General features: G+C 55.2%; 2 protein-coding genes across 13 annotated transcripts in view; one reads left to right on the forward strand and one right to left on the reverse strand.

Annotated features, from left to right (window-relative positions):
* Positions 1-5446, forward strand: part of SNPH (syntaphilin) — a 35992-nt gene extending 30546 nt beyond the window's left edge. For all 6 annotated transcript variants that reach the window (XM_023251375.2, XM_023251376.2, XM_045053791.1 and 3 more), the window contains one exon: positions 1059-5446. In XM_023251375.2, coding sequence (XP_023107143.2) covers positions 1059-2229 — 1171 coding nt within the window. In that variant the 3' untranslated portion in view covers positions 2230-5446. The remainder of the gene's footprint in view (positions 1-1058) is intronic.
* A 586-nt stretch (positions 5447-6032) lies between these two features.
* SDCBP2 (syndecan binding protein 2) lies at positions 6033-25069 on the reverse strand. Of its 7 annotated transcripts, none has more exons than XM_019826725.3 (9): positions 24145-25069; positions 16453-16525; positions 15741-15795; positions 14951-15051; positions 9966-10124; positions 9203-9378; positions 8958-9129; positions 6757-6848; positions 6033-6517 (listed from the first exon to the last, which is right to left on the reverse strand). In XM_019826725.3, the coding sequence occupies exons 2-9, from the start codon at positions 16504-16506 to the stop codon at positions 6463-6465; spliced, it is 864 nt and encodes a 287-aa protein (XP_019682284.1). In that variant the 5' UTR covers positions 16507-16525; positions 24145-25069; the 3' UTR covers positions 6033-6462. The 7 variants fall into 7 exon arrangements, with proteins under 7 accessions (XP_019682284.1, XP_006929984.1, XP_044909729.1 ...); XM_006929922.5 differs by lacking the exon at positions 24145-25069 and adding an exon at positions 20064-20137; XM_045053794.1 differs by lacking the exon at positions 24145-25069 and adding an exon at positions 19742-20084.
* Positions 25070-25323: the final 254 nt, after the last annotated feature.

The raw sequence follows: 25323 nt of genomic DNA on the forward strand, positions 1-25323 counted from the left end.
CATTCCATCTGACTCTGAAAAGCGCGTGGCGCCTGATCTGGAATGATGGCCCTGGTGGACTCCTCACCCTCAGGGTGATGGTCTAGCCATGCGTGGATTGCATTTCCGTGAATTCGGGGCACGTGGGCCACATGGCTGGGAGGGATGCCGCGGTGGGCACCCCCCGACAGGACTTCCTGTCTCAGGAATGGCTTTCCTCCGTCCTCACCGCTTTCACTGCGTCCTGTCCGATCTCACGCTGCCTTTACCTCCAGGCTTGATAGGATGTTTATCTAACTTGCCTCCGTCCCCCGCACCCCGGATTCATCTGTGACTTGGGGGTTTCAGACGCCTGTGTCTGGTGTGCCTGGCACGTGCCTCACCTCTTGGGAGTGGCCCGTGCGTTTTTGTCCATCTTTTGGGCCCACCCTCTTCATAGTAGATACACAGCAGAGACATTGAATGTGACTAAAAGAGGGCCATCTGTTGTCATCACTTTCCTCTGTTCCACCCACCACTCTTCATCCCCCCACTTGAGGGAAGGTGTGAAATCGGCAGCCTCCCCCCACATGGCGGCTGGAACATCCCTCAGCAAAGCAAAGCGGCCCACGGCCTGCCCCTGCGTCCCCGGCCCGGTGTCCCTCTGCGGACAGTTTTCAGCACCGGATTTCATAGGGGGCCGTGTTCCTTCCCCTAGAGCGGAGATTTTAGGTTTAGTTTTTATTGTCGCACGTTAAGATTTTAAAGTGGATGTGTTTGGTTTTTATAGCAGCAGCATATATGTATACACTGAGCGTTTTTCTTGTCTAATCTCTTCTGTAGGTGATGGATTTAAATGGGGACAGTCGTCTGCATTACGGCCTCCAGGGCTGGGGATGCAGAGGGGCCCGAACGTGTCTTCTCCCCCCCAAGAGGAGGCCCCCTTGGCCGCCCCCTTCCCCCCCGTGGAGCAAGGAGGAGGCACTGAGTCAGGCCTTGTGTGTTCCGGCCCTCTGTCCTTAGTGACAGCCCCTTCCTTGCTTGCCCTTGGTGGTGGTGACGGGCCAGGCAGTGAGCGTGTGTGTGTCATCTGCTCGCAGGGACACGGAGATTGATGACCTGAAGACACAGCTGTCGCGCATGCAGGAGGACTGGATCGAGGAGGAGTGCCACCGCGTGGAGGCCCAGCTGGCCTTGAAGGAGGCCCGCAAGGAGATCAAGCAGCTCAAGCAGGTCATTGACACGGTCAAGAACAACCTCATTGACAAGGACAAGGGGCTGCAGAAGTACTTCGTGGACATCAACATCCAGAACAAGAAGCTGGAGACGCTGCTGCACAGCATGGAGGTGGCCCAGGACGGCACGGCCAAGGAGGATGGCGCCGGGGAGTCGGCCGGCGGGTCCCCCGCCCGCTCCCTCACCCGCAGCTCCACCTACACCAAGCTGAGTGACCCGGCCGTGTGCGGGGACCGGCCCCCCGGCGAGCAGCCCGGGGCTTCGGGCGAGGACGGGGCTGACAGCGGCTTCGCGGTGACCGACGACACGCTGAGCCGGACGGACGCGCTGGAGGCCAGCAGCCTGCTGTCGTCAGGCGTGGACTGCGGCCCCGAGGAGGGCTCGCTGCACGGCGGCTTCAGCCTGGGCCCCCGCTTCCCTGCCAGCAACACCTACGAGAAGCTGCTGTGTGGCACGGAGGCCGGCGTGCAGGCCAGCTGCGTGCAGGAGCGTGCCATCCAGACGGACTTCGTGCAGTACCAGCCGGACCTGGACACCATCCTGGAGAAAGTGACCAGGGCCCAGGTCTGCGGGGCGGTCCCCGAATCGGGGCACGGGTGCCCGGAGCCGGAGCCCCGCCCCCCGGGGCCCAAAGACCCCGACTCGGCCGTGGTGGTGACGGTGGGTGACGAGCTCGAGGCCCCCGAGCCCGTCACCCGAGGGCCGAGCCCGCACCGGCCCGGTGCCGACCCCAGCCCGTCGGTGAGCGTGGCGTGCCCCGTGGAAGACGAGGAGGAGGTGGCCGCGGCCGAGAAGGAGCCCAAGAGCTACTGGAGCCGCCACTACATCGTGGATCTGCTGGCCGTGGTGGTGCCGGCCGTGCCCACGGTGGCCTGGCTGTGCCGCTCGCAGCGACGCCAGGGCCAGCCCATTTACAACATCAGCTCCCTGCTGCGGGGCTGCTGCACGGTGGCCTTGCACTCCATCCGCAGGATCAGCTGCCGCTCGCTGAGCCAGCAGGGCCCGGGCGGGCCGGGCGGCGGCTCCCAGCTGTGAGGGGTCCGCGTCCCCGCCAGCGGCTCCGGCGGCCCGACCACTGATTGTAGGGGTGCCGCTCTCCCTCTCGCTCGTTCCCGGAGGGCAGCATCTTACTTGTTTGGTCTCGGGTTTGGAAGTGGTTTTGTTTTTTTTGTTTTTTTTTTGTTTTTTTTTTCAGGATGTGAACCGTGTCAGGGGGGCTGAGAGTCGGAGTGGGGGGAAGGCATCCCAAAACTTTGACGGGAGACAAGGGAAGAGAGACCGAAGGCAGGGAGGCACGCCGATTGTACGAACTGCAGACAGAGGAGGTAGCGAGGTCCCCCCGGCCCGGCCCTGTCCTCCTGGACCTTCCCGCGGGGCGGCCCCGGCCCACAGCGTCTCTGGTGTGTTGATCTGGGGAGGCTGGGCCTGAGACGCCCGGAGCCTCCCTGGCCCCCACCCCCACGTCCTGTCTGGTGGCCTCCCGCCCACGCCTTCTCTCTCAGGCCGCCCCTTGCCCTGGGTCCAGCCTCCTGGGCCAGCATCATCTCCTCACGCGGAGGCAGCCGCCTCCCAGAGTACAGGCAGCTGGCCCGGGACTCGGAGCCGTGTCTGCAGCCACTGGGTCTGGCGTCTTCAGGCCGCTCCCGGCGCTGGGATTCAGAAGCGTCGTCCAGGCCGTGGGCACGGGCCGGAGGAAAGACCGCGACGGGCAGGAGGTGGCAGAGCGCAGCGTGGGTTCTCTGTGTTTGTTCGTCCTAGACCTTCCCCGGGATCCGGTCCCCTCTCGGCGCAGATCATTCCTCCCACGACAGCCGAGCCAGACAGGCCAGCGCCGGGGCCCGGAGCGCGCACCTGAGCCCAGCTCCCGTCCCGTCCCGAGCCTCTGCCAGCACGCGAGGAGGAGGCAGGGGCCGGCGGCTCCAGGGGGCTCCTCCAGCCTTCCGAGATGAGGCCCCGCCACCGTGGGGGCAGTCCTCAGCTGGTTTGAGAAGCCACAGGCCACGACCGCCCCTGGAGCTCACCCCGACTTGCTCTGGGGGCTTCAGGCCCAACTTCTGCTTTGCACTATGTTCACTTTGGGGCTCGGTTCTCACGCACCCCAGCGTCTCCACTGAGGGGCTGTTTGCCTTCGAGGGCGAGGGTTCCTAAACTTAGACCTATCTGCCTCTGGAAGGAATTCCAGCAGGATGGATGGCAAGATGGGATACTGAAGCCATGATGTTCGTCCAGGCCAAAGCAGGGTGCCCTGGGATGTCTCCCAGGCAGGGATGGGGCGGGGCAAGCGGGGGTGCCCTGAGCCTCCCCACTCACAGCCTGAGGCCAGTTGGCCTGGGAGCTTCCCTGGCCTGCCCCCCTCCTTCCCTGGGACATCTGGTCCCCCGGCAAAGCTGCTGACCTTTTACCACCACTGTTATTTTACAAAGTAAACCGCTCCTTCTCCCTGGTGGGGCTTACACCCATCTGGTCGCCCCTCCTTCAGAGGTCGGGCCCCGCATTTGGGAGGGGTTGGTGGGACCCCGTGTCTTACTCGTCCCTCCGGCCCAGGGGCCCCTCTGGTTCTCTGCCAAGGCTGCTTGCCCACCCCAGCCGCTCCGACAGCCGTCGCCTGACCTATGGGCTCCGCCTTTCCTCTCTGCGCCCTCCACTCGGGGGCGGGGTGGGGGGGGCACCTGCATGCACTGGACGTGGGCAGCCAGCCCAGCCATGGGGGCGACAGCCCCCTCTGCCACATGCTTTGTGCCTCCAAAGCTCCCCCCACCGGTTGGGGGCCTCAGACCAGCCATCCTTTGTGGAGCACCCTTACCCCAGCCAAGCCGCACCTGAACTCCTGGGGCCCGGCTGGGGCTGCCCCACAGACACTGGGGTCGTGACATGGAGGGGCAGTGGACAAACCCAATCCAAAGCCAAGCCGGGACTGGCCGTGGACCCAGCCTCCTGTGCCGTGTACTCACGAAGCTGCGTAGCGTCTCCTTAGAAACAAAGCTTTGCCGAGAAAATAAATGTATGACTATATTTGACAACATAAAATCTATATATTTTTCACCACTGGAATCTAGTCGAGCCGCGTAGCCCCTCTGCTCTTGTCTGTGTCTTGCTATCTGTGGCCTTCCTGTCGTGTCTTGTGTTTTGGTGGACGTGGTCCGGGCTGGGGCCGGAGCCCGCTCTGTGCTGCTGGAGAAGGCCCTCGCCAAGGGCGGCGCATGAGGTGAGTGGGGCCGCTGCCCCCATCTGTTGCTGCTCCGGGTTGCCGGGCCCCCGCCCATAGCGTTGAGGGTCTTCTCTTTTGGGGCCTCTGGGGGGGCTTTACTACTTCTCCGTGTCAGCGGAGGCGGCGGCCCTGGGACGGACCCTGGGGGGCCCCCTGGCTGGCGGCCCGGGCCCGGCCCTCCTTGTGTGCGTGTGTGTGCTCAGTGTCCGCATCTATGCAAGAGGGGCAGCGCTGCGCGTGCGGCTCCGGGCGCCGGAGGCACAGCGGCCTGCCGGCTCGGGCTCCCAGCCCTGGTGACGCAGGGCACAGAGCGTGGGGCCGGAGGGCAAGGCCAGGGGCCCGGGCCGCCCGCACAGTGCTCCTCCTCCAAAGCTCCCCTTTTCCTTCTTGCTTAATACCTCCTCCTGCTGGGCTGTGGCCTTCCCCTCCTGCCCTCGGCTTCTGGAGCAGAAATCGTGGGGGCCTCCCCTCTCTCCAGCCTCCAGCTGGAGCCGATTGGATCCTAAGGGACATTTTCCCAGGAGCCACCTCCTGGAACTGCTGGTCCCTTAGAGCCCAGTAGCCGGAAGTGGCTTCAGCTTAGTTGTAGGGCCCGGGCCTGGGCCTCCCTGCTGCTCTTCTGGTCCAGGCTCAGGCAGGAATCAGAGCTGGGGCTGGGACTCTGCACAGAGAGCTGGCCTCCGGCGGAGTTTATTCCGAGCATCTCCCAAGGGGATAACTTAAGCTTTTCACTGAACACCCTTCCCAGTCGTCACTAGCACCAGGGAACTGACAGCGCCCTGGGGAAGGGCAGGCATTGACAAAGTTCTGGGACCAGGGCCCACTGAGGGCCTGAGCCCAGGGAACTCATGACCCCCACTCTGACCTAGGGGGACAGTGCAAACATGTCACGGCGTACTCTTCCATTCGGCCATCCCCTCGACAGAGAATTTAGGGGACACGGGAAGGGGGGAGGTGGGGAGGGTCTTCACTTTGTCTCCTTTGTCCTGTTCAGACAGAGTTGTACCTGCAGCAGACAGCTCTGAATTAAAGCATGAAAACGCAGCAAGACCCTCGGCCTGTTTTCTTTATGTCGTGTCTGTTTTCTGAGGAGGGGTGAAGGGGACTCAAACCGTCCCTGCCAACCTGGGAGTCCCAGGGTGCATGCTGGGAAAAGCTGAGCAGAAAGAGATCCTTTCTGAGCTGGAGGGAAGCAGCGAGCCGCGTGCAAGTTCAGTGCAGCCACGCATCTGTCGCGGCAGCTGGGATCACTCCCCTCCCGGCTCAGGTGAAAGATCCAGACGGGCGTCCCCCAGCCTGCCTCAGGGTCAGACTTGGCGGGGCCTGTAAATGCACCCCGTCCCCTCCCCTGCGGCCCCTCCCAAAGCGGATCTCGTACCTGCTCGGCAGATGCAGACACAGGCTGAGCAGGGGTGCTCCGAAGCCGGTGCCCCTCCTCCAGAGCCCCGCACCGCTCCCTGGCTCCAGTCACCCCTGCCTCGGCCCGCAGGCAGCACGTGACGGTGGCAGGCTCTCAGAGAACTGTGTGTCTTGAAAAAGCGGCGGTCTCACCACTGCTTAGAAGAAAACCAGGCCTGGTGGGTCACGGGACCAAGGATTCTGGAATTTTCAATTACTTTTGAAGAAGGGCTTCTGTTTAAAATCAAATCTTTATTCAAAAGAAGTGAAGGATTAGGACTCTGGCCAGTTTGTGACACATGGCAAGTACAGGAAAAAGAAAAAATCCTCTCAAAGAATGTAGTTCTGTTCTCTCAAAACGTGGAACTGTGTCTCTGGTGGAGGCGAAAATCTTGCAAGGGCCCCAGCTGCAACTTTAAGAAGTGTTGCGCCGACCTGCCTACGTGTCCAGCATCTAAACCCGCACAGAGGATCCCCGCCTGTGGGCCTCAGTCCAGCTCACGGAGGCCCCGAGTATCGGTGGCCGCCCCACGTGACCCTGCGTGGAACACGCCCCCTCCAGACGGCCCCGCCCCCGGCAGCAGGCCCCTGGAACCCGGAGGACGCAGGACGCTGCTCTCCTCTGCAGAAGGGTGGGAGGGCTGCGCTGCCCTCCCTTGGCGTCAGGCATCTGGGATCGAGTGGTCCATGGTGTGGTGGAGCAGGGTCGGGGACAACCTAGATACAGCAACAATGACAGTCGCCCAAACCGGCAGCACCTTCTCCTCCCCACTAGCCCATACATCCCCCATGGGGTCCTTCATTTCCATTTCTAAGACTTTTAAATCGCCCGAAGCCACCAGCCCCCTGGAAGGGAGGGCAGGGGAGGGCAGGCCGGGAGCCTTGAGGAGGTTGAGGAGGTTGGTGTGGCTGTGGGCAGGGGGGTGAGGGGGCAGGCATGAGGGGGGCAGCCTTACTTTTTGACCATGTGGTCGTAGATCACGGTGGGGATGATGGTCAAGGTGACAACGTTCCCGGCCGTGGCCAGAATCTCTGTGACCTCTTTGTCCTGGGGAGGAGGTGAGTGAGCAGTCACCCCCGGGGGCAGAGGAGGGGTCAGCGCGGCCCCAGCCGGAGGACCTGCTGCCTCTAGGTGAGGCTCCCAGGCAGACACCCAGGACAGGCCCGGTGACTGAGGCCTGCTGACCTGAGGCCCGCTGACCTGAGGACCCCTGCCCACCCTCACCCTGAAGGCCAGTCCTGTGGGCCTGAACATACCAGGGTGTCAGCACTGCTCGCCCCTCCCACCAGAGAGCTCCCAGAGCCCACATTTTCTATCCCATCCCCCTGACTCAGTCACACTCAGGTTCTGGCCCCAAGGCACAAGGAAAATTACCACGCGCGGGGACCACTAGGTGCACCCGTCCACCCAGTGGGCTCCTGGTGGCCAGCCAGCTGAGCCAAGCCCTCGCGGGACCTCTTCCTCTTACCTCCGGTTGACCAGTAAAAAGAGAAAGGCCTACAGATACCATTCAGACCATGGAGAACAAGAAAGGACAAGCCTCCATGCAAAGCGGGCCAGATAGATCAAACTCTAAAGCTACGGCCACAGAAGAGCTTCGGCTCTTACTCTGAGACCGCTGACCTTTCACATACATCGAACCTGGCTGTGCACTTAGTTGTCGCGGGACAAGTGGAGAAGACGTGTGAGATCGGACTGGTGACAGCCACAGGGTGGAACTGGCTCAGCTTTGAGAAGCAAACCATCTCAAAAAGCATAGCGACCTGGGGCCCTTCAGGAAACAGACAGACCCAGTCCTCAGAGCAACCAGCACCATGGTCTGCCAGGATAACTAACAAGTTCATGACGATGCCTTGAGCCTCTGGCAAGGAAGAATTTGCCGCACATTTTAGACTGACTGTTCTCCAGAACAGTGAAGATCAAAGAACTGGAAGGCCTGGAAAGGAGTGGACCTGAGAGCAACGGCCACTCGCAATCCTTACTGGTGTAGTCAATTTTGGGGGCATAAGGCCTGACCCCCAAGGGAGGGGAGAATACGCAGTAGGGGGCATCTTAGACCCACATCAGGAAGAACTTCCTGGCCACATGCTTATGAGCCAAGAGAGCAAGCCTCCAAAGAACGGGGGAGGCTGTCAAGCGTGGAAAGCACATAAGGGACGGGATGGCCTGACGACGGCCCTTGACAGGGGCCAAGAACGGGCTGAAAAGCTTGTGCCCGCTGTGGAGTGAGAAGCCGCTGCTCAGGCCACTTCTGCCGGGGGCGGGGGCTTGGGGAGGTTGGAGCTCTGGCCTCGGGTGAGGAAGGGACCCTCACTCTAAATCACACCTGCGACAGAACTGCTCTCGGTCGGGGTGCAGTGAGTCAGGATCAAACCACTATTCAGGGTGACCTGTTCAAGCCACATGACTCACCATCTCTGTGGTCTGTTCCCTGAAGGTGCCCACCCCTCAGGCCGTGTCCACTAGACCCTAGACCCCTGCTCCTTCTTGCTTTTTAAAGTGATTTTTTTTTTTAGAGAAAGAGAGTACAAGTGGGGGAAGGGGGAGAGAGAGAGAGAGAGAGAGAGAGAGAGAGAACGAGAACGCATCCCAAGCAGGCTCCATCCTGCCAGTGCAGAGCCCAACCCGGGCTCAATCCCGCAAACCGTGAGATCATGACCTCAACCGAAATCAAGAGTCAGACACTTAACCGACAGAGGCAGCCAGGCACCCCTCCTTCTTGCTTTTTAAAGATGAAACTCACCACACACACCCTCAAAAGATGAACAGAGGTCAGAGTGTTTTTCCGAACATTTTCTAAAGCATTCCTATTACTGACCGTGAGCCAGTGTGCAAGTAGAAGTGCCGAGGAGGGAGGTGCCCACGCAAGCAGCTGCCCAGCCCGGCGTCCTGTCCTGCACGTGCCCTCTTGCCCTCTCGCCCCTCCTTCGGCCTCTCCTCTGGCCTCCACGTGGTAGTGACAACAGGAATATTTACTGAGCACTTAGCCCGTGCCTGGCACTGAGCTCAGAGCTCTACCTTCCTTGTCTTACTGAACCGTCGCAGCAGCCTCAGGATGAGGAAACGGAGACTCGGACGGGGCAGCAGCCGGCCCACAGACACAAGCCTCCCCTCCACCCGGCAACCTCCCAGCCCCTCCAGTCCCGTGTGGCCCACCTTCAGCCCGATGACGTTCTGCCCGTTCACCTCGCACACGGAGTGGTTGGTGAGGAGCCCGTTGCGGGCTGCGGAGCTCCCTCTGACCACAGAGACGACCTTTCCCTTCTTGATGACGAAGCCAACGTGGCCCGTGCTGTCCTTGTGCATGGTGACGGTCCGCTGGAACGGCCTGGCGGGCAGAGACAATGAGCTGCCTGGGACGCGGCTGGGGGCAGAGAGGCTCCGGGGGCCAGGCCACTCACCTGTCCCGAACGACCATGACGATCTTCTCGGCCGATGCCCTCTTCAACACCCGGTGGGCTCTGTCTGTGCTCCAGCCGGCACAGTCACACCCGTCAATCTGCAGGATCTGATCTCCAAAGCGCAGCCCCACGAGAGACGCAGGGCTGTTGGCCTTCACCAGCTGCACAAAGAGCCCCTGGGGGAGGCGGGGCTCCACGGTCAGCTCCCCGGCCCAGTCTGTGCCCAGGTCCCTGTGCTGCTGTTCTCCTCCCGACCGCCTAGGAGCTACGGGGCACGGGGACCACAGCTCTGCGTGGGCAGGGCAGCAATTTTCCTGGGGAAACACTTTCCTGGGGAAGAAATGCTCCAGGCCGCGTAGCCAGGGAGCAGCTTTCAACCCTGGCTGGAGGCTCTACCCCCAACCCCCGGACCGCATGGCTTCTTGTGATGGCATCGGCACCCCTGGCTTCCACTGTCTACAGACAGCTGCCTGGAAGCCAGATCCCTGTGATGGAGGGGAGGGAGGGCGGGAGGTTCTGAGCAGCAGGAGCCCGGGAGGGACGGGTGGAGGGTCCCTGCTGCTGGAACCCAGTGTCAGCCCTAGGGCCTTGCAGGATGGAGACTGAGAGGAAGAGCCTGGGCTTGGGGTTGGGTGCGCCTCGGCTCCCCTGCCTGCTCTGTACCTTCCTTACCGCGGACAGGGCCCCGCGCTGCCCCATCTTGGGCCGGTGGCTGATGCGTTCGGGGATGCCCCCTTCTCTCCTGCCCAGCCCCCAGCCCTACCTGGTCGATGGCCCTTAGCCGCAGGCCCGTCTTGCCACGCTCGTCCTTGCACAGGTGGATCTCGCGCATTCCAGGCTTGATCTCTGCACGCCGCGCACCTTGGCTGTTCCCAGACACCGGTGCCACCAGCTGGCCCAGCAAGGGGCCAGAGCCCACCATCTGCACACACCAGGGTGGGTCAGCCGGCCCCTGGGGCCTCGTAAGGATGGGGAAAAGAAGATGTAGTGGTCCCTGGGCCCTATCCTATCCCCAGACCACACGCCTCTGTGGGGGCCGCTAGGGGACATGGCTCCACGAAGCCACTAGGGGGCATCAAAGTCTACACCGCTGAAAAACAGCCAGGGAAATGAGGAGAGAGAGAGAGGATGAGTATACAGAAAGGGGACCCTCATTTTGCAAGGTACACTGGCATCAGGAGAGGACCCCCTTTAAAATCCACCTAAAAATCAAAGAAAATTTCACAGCAAATAGTGAGCAACTGGGGGGGGGGGAGGCTCAATTTGGTTTTTGTCTTGAAAAAAATTTAAGCAAAAAGTATAAAAATGAACGCTTTCCCCCTAGGCCCAGAACCAGGCCGGATGCCCACTCTCACCACTACTGTTAAATATGGTACTCGAACAACTGGCCAGAAGAACAAGGCAAGAAAAGGAAATGAAGGCATACAGATTGGAAAAGAAATAAAACGGTCCCTATTTGCAAATGCTATGTTGGTCTACTAGGAAATTCCCAGGAATCTACAAATAAACTCCTAGAACTCATCACTGAGTTCAGAAAAGTCACAGGATACGAGATCAACACATAAAAATCAACTATATTTTTTATATACTAGCAGTGAACGCATGGAAACTCAAATTAAAAGTTCAATACCAGGGCGCCTAGGTGGTTCAGTCGGTTGAGCGTCTAACTCTTGGTTTTGGCTCAGGTCATGATCTCACAGTTGCATGAGTTCGAGCCCCATATCAGGGCTTGGGTTTCTCTCTATCTCCCTCTCTCCCTGCCCCTGTCCCACTCATGCTGTCTCTCTCTCAAAATAAATAAAAACTTTTTAAAAAGTACAATACCAACTATAAGCACTCAAAAACAAAAAACAGGAGCAGATCCAACAAAACATATGTAAGAACTGTATACCGAAAACAAAAACCAAGAAATGACTGATAAAACATATCAAAGCAGATCTAAATAAATGGAAAGGTATTTTCTATTCATGGATCAGAAGAACAAAAATATGAACCCTGACCTAAGCCTCACACCTTACACAAAAATTAACTCAAATTGGGGCGCCTGGGTGGCGCAGTCGGTTAAGCGTCCGACTTCAGCCAGGTCACGATCTCGCGGTCTGTGAGTTCGAGCCCCGCGTCAGGCTCTGGGCTGATGGCTCAGAGCCTGGAGCCTGTTTCCGATTCTGTGTCTCCCTCTCTCTCTGCCCCTCCCCCGTTCATGCTCTGTCTCTCTCTGTCCCAAAAATAAATAAAAGTTGAAAAAAAAATTAAAAAAAAAAATTAACTCAAATTTAGATAGACCAGAAAGGCCTGATCAACGAAAGAAAAAATCCATAAATTGAACATCATCAAAATTAAAAAACTTTTGTTCTGCTAGAGATCCTTTTAATAGCTTGAAAAGAGAAGCTACATTTGAGAGAAAATTGTTACAAAGACATGTCTGATGAAGGACTCTAGAATAAAGCGCTCTCCAAACTTGACTTAAAAAAACGAACAATCCTTTGAGAAAAGTGAACAAAACCTATGAACAGCATTTTACTGAAAAGAATTTACGGCTTGTAAGCAGCAAAGGAAAAGATGTTGAGCATCACGAGCCATCAAGGAAATGCAAACTAAGACCGTGATGAGACATCACTGCACACCTGTCATAACAGCTAAAATTAGTGATGATGCTGGTGAGGAAGAGCCAGAGTGACATGTGTTGCTGGCAGGAAAATAAAATGGTACAGCCACTACGGTCACTCTCAAGATAGTTCAGAAGTTTCTTTTAAAAATGTAAACATGGGGCGCCTGGGTGGCTCAGTCGGTTAAGCGGCTGACTTCGGCTCAGGTCATGATCTCGTGGTCCGTGAGTTCGAGCCCCACGTCGGGCTCTGTGCTGACAGCTCAGAGCCTAGAGCCTGTTTCAGATTCTGTGTCTCCCTCTCTCTCTGACCCTCCCCCGTTCATGCTCTGTCTCTCTCTCAAAAATAAATAAACGTTAAAAAAAATAAAAATAAAAATAAAAATAAATAAATAAATAAAAATGTAAACATGCACTTATAGGGGCGCCTGGGTGGCTCAGTCGGCTAAGTGTCCGGCTTCGGCTCAGGTCATGATCTCACAGCTCGTGAGTTCTAAGCCCCGTGTCGGGCTCTGTGCTGACAGCTCAGAGCCTGGAACCTGCTTTGGATTCTGTGTCCCCCTCTCTCTCCACCCCACCCCTGCTTGTGCTCTGTCTCTTTCTGTCTTTCAAAAATGAATAAACAGTAAAAAAAAAATTTTTTTTAATGTAAACATGCACTTATCATACACCCTAGCAACTGCACTGCCGGACATTTATCCCAGAGAAATGAAAACGTATGTCTGCACAAAACACTGTATACAAATACCCACGATAACTTAGTCTGTAATAGCCCCAAACTGGAAACCACTAAAACGACCCTCAATGGGTTAAACAAACCTCAGTACCTCCGTACCGTGGAATACTACTCAGCAACAAAATGGGGTGAACTAGGGGAGGTGGGTGGGGGGCAGGGGTATAGGTGATGGGGAAGAAGGAGTACACTTGTCGTGATGAACACAGGGTGATGTATATGGAACTGCCTGCTGAATCACTGTACTGTATACCTGGAACTAATATCACACTGTAAGTTAACTACACTGGAATTAAAATAAAATGAAATGAAATAAAAGCAAACAGGGAGCCTGGGTGGCTCAGTCAGTTAAGCATCTCTTGACTTCGGCTCAGGTCGTGATCTCACAGATTTGCGAGATCAAGCCCCATGTGGGGCTCCATGCTGACAACTCAGAGCCTGCTTAAGATTCTCTCTCTCCCTCTCTCTCTCTGCCCCTCCTCTGCTCATACACACATACATGCTCTCTCTCTCTCAAAATAAACAAACATTTTAAAAAATAAAAACAGGGGCGTCTGGGTGGCTCAGTCGGTTAAGCATCCGACTTCGGCTCAGGTCATGATCTCATAGTTCATGGGTTCGAGCTCGGCATTGGGATCTGTGCTGACAGCTCGGAGCCTGGAGCCTGCTTCAGACTCTGTATCCCCCTCTCTCCTTCTGCCCCTCCCCTGCTTGTGCTCTTTGTCTCTCAAAAATAAATAAACATTAAAAAAATTAAAAGAAATAAAGAAATAAAAACAAATAAGTAAAATGGGATGAGCTATTAATACAGTCAATAACCTGGAAACATTTCAAGGGCATTATGCTGAGTGGAAAAAACCAATCTGGAAAGGATTCCATTTATATAACATTCTGAAACAAAATTATCGAGGCAGAAAACAGACTAGTGGCAGCCAGGGATGAGGGATGGTGAGGGGGAGAAGGTGGGCATGATTATGAAGGGTCAGCCCAAGGGAGACCTTTGTCTGTGAAATAGTCTGTGCCTCGGCTGCACTGGTACTTACGTGAGTCTATCTATGCAGGTGATAACAGTGACATCCCACTGCAGACACTCACTGTAGCAACACAAAAGACCCCCTTTCTTTATCCTGTAGTTATGCAGCCACTTCCCACATAACCACTGGGAAAACTGGAGGGAGGGTACAATCTTCTGTACCCTTCTCTGTGCTATCTTTGTGACTTCCCGTGAATCTATGATTATTTAAAGATACAAAGTTTTAGGGGCGCCTGGGTGGTTCAGTCAGTTGGGCGTCCGACTTGGGCTCAGGTCATGATCTCACAGTCTGTGAGTTCGAGCTCCACGTCGGGCTCTGTGGCTGACAGCTCAGAGCCTGGAGCCTGCTTCAGATTCTGTGTCTCCCCCTCTCTCTGCCCCTCCCCTGCTCATGCTCCGTCTCTCTCTGTCTCAAAAATAAAGACATTAAAAAAAACCTTTTTTAAATAAAAATAATAATAGATTAAAAGTTTTAAAAAATTATAAAAATGAATTCATTTGTCATATTTTTATCAATATTTAGGTGAAACACACTCATGTCCTAATTACTGGTAACAGAGAGGAATCAAATCAAAGGCTTCAAATTGAAGTTTATAGAACATGACTTTCCTTGCTTCATGTCTGTACTTCACAGCATGACTGTCAAGGGTCACTGGGCAGAAACACCCAGGTGTCACCAGTTTTGCTCAGGGCCCCACATGCCCTCATCCTTATGGGTTTTCTCCCATGAGGCCCTCATTCGCCAGTGGCTGTCTGTGTGGCCGCAGCGGTTCCCATCATGGTTCTGCCACTGACTTTCACCAGTTCAGGGATGGACGGCAGACAAGCACACTGACCAAGGCCCAAGGAGATGCTGGAGCTCCTTGGGAGGGGGTTTCAGTGAGGACTGAGTCTCTAAGTGAACCTATTTTCAGGAGTGAACATTTCTGTGTCAAGGTTTCTCTTGCTCCCTAAAACCATGGAGAGAAGGAATCAAGCAAGCATTATGGTTTATTTGGGGACCGGAGCTGGGTGACCAGCTACTTGCCCCTCGGCTCTGCCGTCCATGCACCTGCTCTCAAGGCACAGGCAGCTCCTTCATTCGAAGCCTGCAGGCTTGGGCTGGGTTTAATGCCCTGCCCTCCCTTCTCATCCAGCGGGCTCAGGCCAGCAGCCTGAAGCCACAGGTCAAAGGGCAGGCAGTGGCCCTCTAGCACCCAGGTCTGCAGGAAACCCCACAGCACTTCTAATAATGGTTCAAAATGAAAAGTGCTATCAAGAAACAGAGCCACAGGCATGCTGGGGAAGAGGAGATTCCAGTTGGTTTGAATGCCAGACCAACAAGGAGGAAGAGTTGGGAGATTCTGTGCCGATATTAGGCAAGAGACAAATACCTACACTAGCACCTTCTGGAATCTGAAGCAGGTTCTGCTGGACTTCTTGGCTGGAGAGGGAAAGACCCATATAATTTTCCAATTCTGCCAGGCTTGGGTACAAAACTGACGGGAAAGGAAGGGAAGGAAGAGGAAAGGTGTTACTCAAGAGTGTGAGCTTGGCCACACCTGCCTGGCTCCCATGTGGTCACTCGTTTGTATTAAGAAACAGGGCCTGGGGATGCTTTTTACTTCCAAGAATGCACAGAACACTTGCTGGTGATGTGGGTTCTCCCCTCAGAAGGGCTGAGGGGCAGGGGTCTCCCCAGGAGCAGCCTGGGACACAGAATCCCTCACAGATCACTTTGCTGTTCAATTCAATGGACTTCCTTTGGCACTAGCTGGACATCCGACGCAGGGGTGGTGCTGGGGCTGTGACACCCCAGCTTCTAGGAAATCCACGGGCTGTGGGGGCTGTGGGAGGCTGGTGTGGGACCCCAGGGCAGTTCCAGGGAAACCGCACGGTGACCAGGAGGGAGAGAGTGGCCTGAAGTCAACTGAGCTGCTACAGGACCTAAATCACGACTTCCACCAACAACTCAAAGGACCACCACAAACATCTTGGTCTCCTCACTTGGCCACAGAAGGTAGCCCCAAATCAGGGGAGTTAGTGGCCTACGGGTCCCCCTCAAAGGGTTCTGGTGGGAGTAAATGTGCAGGAAGCCCACAGCACAGTGACAGACAAGAGGCAAGTGCCTGGAAGTGGCCACAAGAGGTCACTGTCAGTCAGTAACACCCCTGCCCCGCTCACTCACCTGAAGGCTGGGAGACTGGCAGGGCAGGCATCCTGGGCGCAGCTCTGGCCTGGGCCTGGGGACAGGTGGGGAGCACTGGTCAGCTATGGCCTGGGGCTCCCTGAGGCTGAGGGTCAGGGCATTGGTTATGCTGGTGGGCCTAAGGTGGGGTGTCCATGAACCTGGGAGGTATGTAGATGTGGTCTCTCTAGGTGTTCCTGTTTCTGGGGGAGGTTCTCCCCACAGCCTGTGACCCGCCAACTGTCAGGTCCCACGTACTACCTGGGACAGCCAGAACAACTGAGGCCCCTCCCAACCGAATTCTCAGTCAAAAAGTCCCAAATTCCCAAAACCCACTGGAACCACAGGTAGATAGAAAGAAGAGGAGCTTCTGTGGATGAGCCGGCAAAATGCCAGACCCCTGGGGTTTACTCTGGAAACCTGTCTACAGTATGGAGTCTACCTGTACCCAATTGGAGGAAGCACTGGGACAGAGTGGGCACAAGAGAGGCCTGTCTGCTGCAGCTGCTTGGACTTTTCCATTCCTGCTGTAACTCCATTCCCTTAACCTCTGGACACCTGTCCACCAGCAGGCCCTACAGTGGCGACCTGCATGCCCAGGGGCCCTCAACACACAACGCCTTCCAAGACAAGCAAGCCTCCCTTACTTACCTTGGGGCAGTCACAAAGGCCCCATCAGGGGGCCTAGGCTAACACGCGCCCGGTGGCTTACCTGAATGGCTTGGTCCATCTTTAGGTCCTCCAGAGATGGGTACAGCGTGGACATGGCTGCTCCTTGGAACACTCTACAGGGCACAGAGGGTGAGGAGGGGTGACAGGAAGCATGGGCATCTACCTCCCATCCATGTGTACCACTCAGGACTCTCAGGATGAGAAAGATTATCGGGAAGGCATTGTCCCCGTTTTAGAGATGGGGGAGCTGAGTTTGAACCCAAGTCTGTTTTGTTCCCAAGCCCGTGATCGCCGCCCTTGCAAAATTCCATCCCACCATGTTCACCTGACTCTGGGCTGTATTGGCCAGGAAGAGGAGGACTAGGGGCCAAGTCCTTCCCAGTCATGTCTCAAAGGTCAGGCGGGCTTATGAGGCCTGATCACTCAGGATCCAAGTTCAATCTGGCACGTTCATAGCGAGTACCTTCTGCATACCTGGCCTTTGTTAGGGGTGTGCACAACACCATCCCACAGCTACACAGAATTCAGTCCAGGGTTAAAGTAGGTGGGGTCTTAGTTACAACAGAAAGGCAACAGGGTCCTTGAGAATCCCTCCCCCACCCTCCACACCCCTCTTCACCTCTAGGTATTTGAGCTCCTACTGTATACCACCCATTTCCAGCCTTGATCTTAGCCTGGGCTTCCACTCTTCTCCTTGTAAACCTCTGATCTCATGAAATGCAGTGTCTTGAGTTTTGCATTTAGGCAGTAGCCCAATTTGAATGTATGAAGTACTCTGCAAGGTCAAATAAAATCTGTTTGCATCTGGCCTGTGAGCTACCAGTTCCAACCTCTGGAGGAATCAGAAGTCCATGTGGGCCACTTCAGGGAATGTGGGCTAGATACTGAGAGCAGTGGGGAGCCACCAGGGGGCTTGAAGCAGGGGTAAGACATCCCAGGCTCACGCAGAAGGCCTATTGGCTGCTATGTGGAGAACAACCAGAGAGGAGGCAAGGCCCACCGGCAGATGTTGTAGCCCCTGGGGAGAGGCGGGAAGGCGGGGAGGTCTGCACAACAGCCTGGGGCTTAGGGGTGGGATGTGGGAGAGAAGGGATTTGATGCCAAATTAGAAGGAATGGTGTGCGTGAAGGGTCAAGGCAGCAGGTGCAGAAGGAGAAGGAGCAGTGATGGATGAGGACGACCTTGGCCCCTGTGGGTCACTCAGGGAAGATGCCCAGAGGATTTGCACCCGGGCAGGCGGGACTGGTGTCCCATCACCCCTGGCACACAGCCCACTCAGTTCCTGTGACCACCCCAGGCACCCCTTTACTGTGTACAGCTGTTCTGATGTCCTGATGACACCACCTTCCTAGGATGGACATGAAGACCAGGGGTCCCAAATAGGTTTCGCTCACCTCTCAGTCTCGTTTTTTGTTTTTTTCAAGTTTGAGCTAGGGCCGACCTTTTAAAGTCTGGGAAAATAAGATTCTTCACTTCTAATTTGTATTGAAAAAAAAAATCAAAAACAGCTGGCAACGCGAGAGCAGAGATGGTGCATGGCAACGCCCAGTCCAGGCCGCATTGCAATCTCTGCCTCTTAGACGGGGCTGCCTGTGTATTCTTTGTTCCCACAGTTTCCAGCTGGCAATTTACACTTCCTGCTTGGCTCCTGAAGGCAGGCTGCTCCAGACCCTTGCCCTAGTCTAGTCTTTGGAGCAGAAATGATACCCTCCAAAGGAACAGGGATTGTCCCAGGGGGAGAGGGAGACTGGCTCTGCACCCCTTTAGACCCACTGGGGGAACAGACCCCTTTGTCTGTGGCCTTCCCCTGCACACACTCGGGGAGATTTTTTATCTTGGGACAGTCCTCAGCAGGTACCATCTGTCAAAAACAAGTCACTGTTTCCAGGATCATGCACGAAGAGCAGATATGAAAGTAAGAGGCCAACCCTGCCCTGCTTTTTCTAACACTGAAGCAGCACAGCAGTTATATTTTTAGCGGCTGCCCTCTGGGAGAGCAGAACTGGAGATCCACTTCCTGGAAGTCACCCCCAGGCCAGGACCACACAACACTTTCTCTGCGTCTGGGACCTTCGCCACTGCCACCTTCTGCGAGCCCCACCTCAGTCTTGGGCTCTGGGCAGAACCGAGAAGCAGCTATTCCCCCAACTTTTAACAGTTTATGATACAGCGGGGAATGGCTCCTAGCCAGCAAATAGGCTGGGTCTCATTCAATCATCCCTCTATCCACTGACAGCATTTGGGTATCTACGGCCTGCCGGGGACCCTGGGCCTGTTTTAATCGTCCTGGTCCCTCTGCTTGGCACACCACCCCTTCCTATGTGATGGTCTTTAAAGGCTTAGCTCCAATGCTGTTTCTTAGGTTGTCTTTTTCAGGCCATCGGACCCCCTGCTAGTTGGCTGGGTCTCCATGTGTTCCTAACCCTGACCTGTGCCGCCTCTATCATCAAGCTATTTATCATATTACACGATTAACATCTGGGTATTTTCTCATACTAGACCCCGCCTCACGAGGGCAGGGGCTGTGTCTGTTCACCACACTGTGCCTCCCCACCACACATGCATGGTGGCAAAAACTGTTATTTGAATAACTCAGTGGTTTTCCAAGAACAGACTGGAAATTTGTGTGGGGATTTGGGGTGTCACAAGACTGAGGGGACACTAATAACACTTAAGACACAGCGAGCAGACACCTGGACCTCTTGTAAGGCACAGAATGGTTCACCATAAAAAACTGTCCTCCATCCTGCGCAATTTTCCCAGTGTCCTTCCAAACCTTCATGTGGGCAAAAAAGCCTGCTTGCAACCTATCTTATATACAGATACGATGAGTTTTGGCGTGCCCGAGTGGCTCAGTTGGTTAGGTGACCAACTCTTGATTTCGGCTCAGGTCATGATCTCAGGGTTTGTGAGTTCAAGCCCCACATCAGGCTTTACGCTGACGGTGCAGAGCCTGCTTGGGATTCTCTCTCTCTCCCTCTCTCTCTCTCTGGCCTTCCCCCACTTGCTGTCTCAAAAATAAAAACTTAAAAAAACATACAGTGAGTTTATCCTGGTTTTAATATGCAATATGTTATCCAGAAATGCATATACCAGGCTAATCAAGGGAGGTCGTACTCTGTTTTGTTCACCATTTCGGAAAATCAGTGTCAGTCCTTCTCACCACCGGTGAGTCACCAGAACACGCCCACGTGTGTCTGCATTGTGGCTGTCATCCGAATTACACATTTGTATACAAGTATCTAGCCTTTGACTCGAGAAGTCAAATACAAACTGTCGGCAAAATTCAAGTCCAAACTTACTCATTTTACGTTAGGCACAAACATCACCTGGTGTAATCCAGTTCCAGCCTTTACAAAGTGAGGTGCATGGTCTTTTACTATAAATTACTTTCACTGCCCGTGTGTCGCCTTTATAACAAATACGGGGCATCATACTGATTTTTTTCACCCCCGGGGAACCACCGTTCCGGACGAATCCGCCTCCTCTCTCAGACTCAATTTCCCCGACTTCCGCAGGTAGGTACAATCTCCACGCACTGGGGACCGGTGAAGGCCCCGCTGGTCGCGAGGGACTGTTCTTCACCCCAGCCTCAGTTTCCCTGTCTGTCACACCGCTCAAACATCTCCAAACTACTCCCACGGGCCGCACCATTCGCTTCAAACCGGGCCGGAAGCGACGTCTCGCGGCCGCTGTGGGCTACCGCGCCTGCGCAGAGACCCCGCCAGGCCGCGAGGGCTCGCTGCGGCATCTAGAACGCATGCGCCTCACCCACCCAGGCCCGCGCGCCGCTCGCGATGGCTCCCAGATTGCCCCGCGGTAGCGGGGTGGAAAATGGCGCCCTCCTGTCTCTGCGCGGGTGGTAAGCTGGCTGGGTTGCTAGAATCCAGCCGGCCTCTCGCCTTATCCAGGTGCTCATGGCTGGCGCCAGCACCCACAAAAAGAAATCAGGTAAAGCTGCAGAGGAAGGGATGGGAAGGCTCGATCGGGCCCCTTGACCCCTCTTTACTGGACTGGAGGCTGCGCGGCTCAAATCGAGCTTTTAAAAGGACCGCGCGTACCCCACGCCGCTGACCCCAGAGGGCCATTCACGGCCTCCAGAGGAGGGAGGAGGCGGTTGATCCGTTTCCTGCTGAGAAGATTCTGTTCTAAGGCAGCTGTGGGAGGGGAGAAAAGGGTAAAGACACTCCTGCGCTCCCCGCTCCTCGCTGCCTGTTGCTAGAGAAGAAGGTCCCTCTTGTTCACCAAGGCTGCCTAAGCAGTTCTCGAGTATTTCCTACCTGTTGTGACATCGTCGGCCCTCCCACTCTTTCTCTCGCCGTTTGTTTTGTTTTGTTTTTTCCTTGCCTGGCGCTGACTTCTGACCAGGTGCTTAGCTGCAGGTGTCCCCCCACCCCTACGCAGATCCACCCTGGGATCCCACCCGATAGTGGCTGAGTGAGCCCCGCTACCCAGGATAGGGGTTTGTGCTTGGCCGGGCAGATCACTTCCCACAGCCGAATTGGACCCACTGCTTCTTATAAGGGATTCGGGCAGTTTGGCTTATGGGATGCAGGACAAAAGGCTAAGGCAACCAGGAAAGCCCGATGGTTTGAGATGAATGATGAATAGGTGAATATGAGATTCTGTGGTCTAGAGAAGAGAGGTTTGCCTAATTCTGTGCGTGTGGGGGGATTTGGGGGAAAGCTTAGGGTTGAGGGAACAGAAAGTTTAGAATTGAAGTTCACCAGAGGAACAAGGGGGAGGGAGAAGGCATGAATGGCATTCAAGACAGGGAACAGCACCTGAGAGGGCATGGAGGCATGAACTAGCAGAGTGAGTTTTAGTATCAGAAGGCAGTCTGGAATGAATGAAATGCAGGGTGAGTGTGGAAAGTGAGGAGGTGTGACTACAGATGGTACCAAGAGTCAGGTCATGGAGATGTGAATTCCACGTTGAAATTTAGAGATTTATCCTGAGGGCAGGAGTTGGGTATGGCTCCCAAGCGCAGAAGCTGAGGTGAACTCACACCAGATTTCTGGCTCAGGCCACGAAGTGGATTTGGTAGCCAGCTGTAGAGGGCAGCAAAGCTAGGAAAAAAATGAGGTAGTAAAGATCTGGAAGGCAGCTGGACCCTTAGGTCTGGGCCTCCCTATCCCTGGAGTAGCACACTCCACTTCCACCCTCTTGAACCAACTTCCTCCCTCCCTCCCTCCCCTCTTTCCTCCCTCCCTCCTGGACTGGATTTGTGCTGTGCTGTATTTGCCTATCTCCCTCCCCAGTGCCTGGCACACAGCAGGCATCCACTTACTGTTTCTTAAAGGAATGGAAAAGACAGAGGGGGAAGAGAAAGCCCAAAAAAGTCCTTTGAAGAGAAGAGAAACCCTGGGCCTAGAAAGGGAGGGGAAAAAAAAAAAAAACAAAAACAACAAACCAGTGCCCTGATGAGGTAGATTGAAAGGCTGCCTCCTACGATCTGACAGTGCTCAGTTCAGTACCGGCTTCCTGTAATTAATTGGCTCCTCTGAAAGGAAAATAACCCATCTCTCTCAAAGGAATTTTCCTTCCCCCTGCACTTCACAGAATTTCCATCCCTGAGTTTCTGTGCTTTTTTTGGATATAAGCAATACCACCACCCACAACAGTCCAGCAGTCAGGTCCTTGGAGATCAAGAAGGCTGACAAGGGCGTCAGCTTCCATCTTTGGACTTTGGGATGAGAACACTCCTTTGGCACGCCTTGTTCCAACCAGCTGAAACTACAGGACTCCTACTTGTTCCTGTGGACAGCTCATCCACCCTTCAGAAGACAGTGTGTGCGGGAGGGAAGCGTGGGTTAGTGTCAGAGGAATAGCTCCTAGAAGGCCAGATTAGCCCAGGGATGTGGGGAGTTAGAAAGGAAGAGGCTGTTGCTAGGCCACCAGCAGGTACCCTCCTCCCCCTCAGGGCTGTACCGCATGCTGGAGAAAAGCTGTGAATGTCTACAGGGAATGCAGGTGCTCCCGAATGCAGGCCCCGGAGAGGCAGAGCAGGAGCAAATCCTGGGAGGCAGGCAGGACTGGATTCGGACTGCTGCCTCTCGCTGGTGCAAATAAGCACGGACAAGTCCCTTTTGAGTGTCCTTTTGTGGTACAGGTAACAGGGTGACAGTACTTGCATCACAGAGTTGTCGTGGGGACGTAAAGATCCTTAAAAAGAGGGGCGCCTGGGTGGCTCGGTCGGTTAAGCGTCCGACTTCGGCTCAGGTCATGATCTCGCTGTCCGTGAGTTCGAGCCCCGCGTCGGGCTCTGTGCTGACAGCTCAGAGCCTGGAGCCTGCTTCGGATTCTGTGTCTCCCTCTCTCTCTCTCTGCCCCTCCCCTGCTTGCGCTCTGTCTCTCAAGAATAAATAAATGTTAAAAAAAAAAAAAAATTAAAGATCCTTAAAAAGATCTGTATAGAGTGCAACTTGGCACGTAAAGGGCATGCAGTCATCATTAGCTATTCATTCAGGACCTTTACTGAGTAGCTACGTCCTTGGGCTGTTTTAGGTACTGAGGCAGGGAGCAAAAGGAAAATCTGTCCTTGAGGAGGGTTTCTTTCTAGCTGGATAAGTGTGTTTGCTGTGGTAGGAAGTGATGGGGAGAAAGATAAAGCAGGATGGAGGGTGGAGTGTCCAGAAGGGCCTCACTGCCAGGTGGGGGTGACAAGTGACTTGTGTAAAAGCCTAAAGGGGTAGGGAAGAGCAGGAAGAGTGACGAGGTGGAGGGCGTGGCCACTGCGGCAGCGGCCCTGAGGTGGGCATGCCTGTTGTTTCGAGGTCATCTGGCTGGTGAGACTGGAGTCCGTCGTTCGGAGGGGGAGCAGTGATGAAGAGGTCACAGGAGGAGTGAGCAGGCCACTTCCCCAGGATTTGCCATTTACTCTGCCGAGATGGGAGCCACTGGAGAACGCTGAGCAGCAGAGGGACATGGTCCAACTTAAATTTTAACAGGCCCCCCTCTTGTCGACGTTTGGAGAACAGACCAGAGGGGCAGGGGTGGACGCAGGGAGCCCCGGTAAGCAGCGACGGTGCTGTCAGAATCGTTACCGGTTTGGAAATCAACATTTTTAGACAAAGAAAAACTAGGTAAAAACAAAAAAGAATTGCTTTAGTTTGGGCCGCCCCAGGTAACGAGCCAGCGTGGCAGCCTCGTCTGAAGCACCATTTTCTGAGACTGTGCTGTGCGGAGGGCACAGACTCTCCCCTCACAGCCATGAGCTCATTCAGTTCTCACGACGGACGGTGTGGGGGGTGGGGGGTTCCCAGTCTCCACAGGAAGAAACCAGTTCTGAGAAGGTCAGGCCACTGGCCCAGCTCCCCAGCAGCTTTTTCCTTGCCGTGGTAGGGAAGTGGCTAGAAGCCGCTTCAGACAGAGAAAACAAGTAACAGAAACCGAGGCCTGCACTCCCAGTGCCTTGTGGAAACCCACTCTTTGCCTGGCCTTCCAAAAGCGCACTTCAAGGAACAGAGTCGGGGTGGGGGGGGTCCCATCTCTCGAACACTGGCACAGGCCGTCAGAAGGAGCCCGCAGCCCTCACGGTGTCTGGATAAAGATCACTGGGCCCTGGAACGGAACTGACCCAGGGCTGGGGTCAGAGAAGGAGACGCCAATTCACACTGTGCTCCCAGAGGGAGGCGCCTGGAAAGGAAGCTGCCTGGGAACCCAGGAGGGTCAGGATAGCGGGAGAGCAAGCCTGACTCGGTCCCAGTCAGTACGGGCCCCCCGCTCTTACCTGCCGGCCAGATGCTGCCGAACGTCCTTTCCAGCTACTGCCAAGAGTCTGTTCCCCTCCCTGGAGGGTGGTGGCCCTTGTCCCAGGCAGGTTCTGGCTCTGGGAAGGGTGGCGCCCGCCCCGCCCCCTGTCAGCTGACTCAGCCAGGCGGACCCAGGTAAGAGCCCCGTGAGCCTGTGGACCAGGCAGGTCACAAGGCCCAGAGCACGGCTTGGGCCTTAGTGCAGATGTGGAGGCGGGGTCAGGGGCACACAGCTGCTGTTGGGAGGGGTAGGAACCAAGACTTCTGGGCCTTGAGGAAACCGGAATCGGATTGGACGTCCCGTCCTGCTGAACATGAGGACGGCTTGATGGGTATCCGGGGTCTTAAAAAATGGCCATAAGTTGTGACCCAGCGTTTCCCCTCTAGGAATGTGTTATAATAAACTAGGCGTTGAGGTCCCATCACCACACTGCTTATCACAGGGAAATCCGGAAATCCCAAATGCCCATCCCTGGGGTCTGGTTAAACACATCCATGCTTTCAGAAGCTCACAAAGCTGTTAATGTCCTTTAAGGGAAGACAGCAAGGAAATGTTCCTGAGACACTGGCAAGATATTGAAAGATCAATGTTGTGATTCTGATCTTGTGTTTGGTTTTCGGGTTTGTTTTTTTTTTTTTTTTTTTTTTTGAAAAGCGGATATGCGTTGCCAACAGTCTGGGAGGACATGTACTAAAATGCTGGAAAGTCTGGATGGCGGGGTATGTGTTCCAAGGTGCTGAGGGTGGGGTGGGTTTGCTTTTAAAGTTAGTTTTTGCTTTGAATGCTCATGATTTTTGTAAGGCGGGAGCAAATTAAGTTTGTTTTTAAAAAAGTATTTAGGGACGCCTGGGTGGCTCAGTCAGTTAAGCCTCCAGCTTCAGCTCAGGTCATGATCTCATGGTTCACAGCTTCGAGCCCCACGTCGGGCTCTGTGCTGGCAGCTCAGAGCCTGGAACCTGCTTCGGATTCTGTGTCTCCCTCTCTCTGCCCCTCTCTCGCTCGCGCTCTGTCTCTGTCAAAACTGAATAAACATAAGAAAAACATTTTTAAACAATAAATAAACTTTTCAAAATAATAAAAATAAAAAGGAATTTAGATAGGTTGTCTGCAGAAAGAGCAACAAAAGCCGTGTGCTGGGGTGGGAGGGGATTTTTTT

This window comes from Felis catus, chromosome A3, assembly GCF_018350175.1.
Source record: "Felis catus isolate Fca126 chromosome A3, F.catus_Fca126_mat1.0, whole genome shotgun sequence".
Taxonomy (NCBI): Eukaryota; Metazoa; Chordata; class Mammalia; order Carnivora; family Felidae; genus Felis; species Felis catus.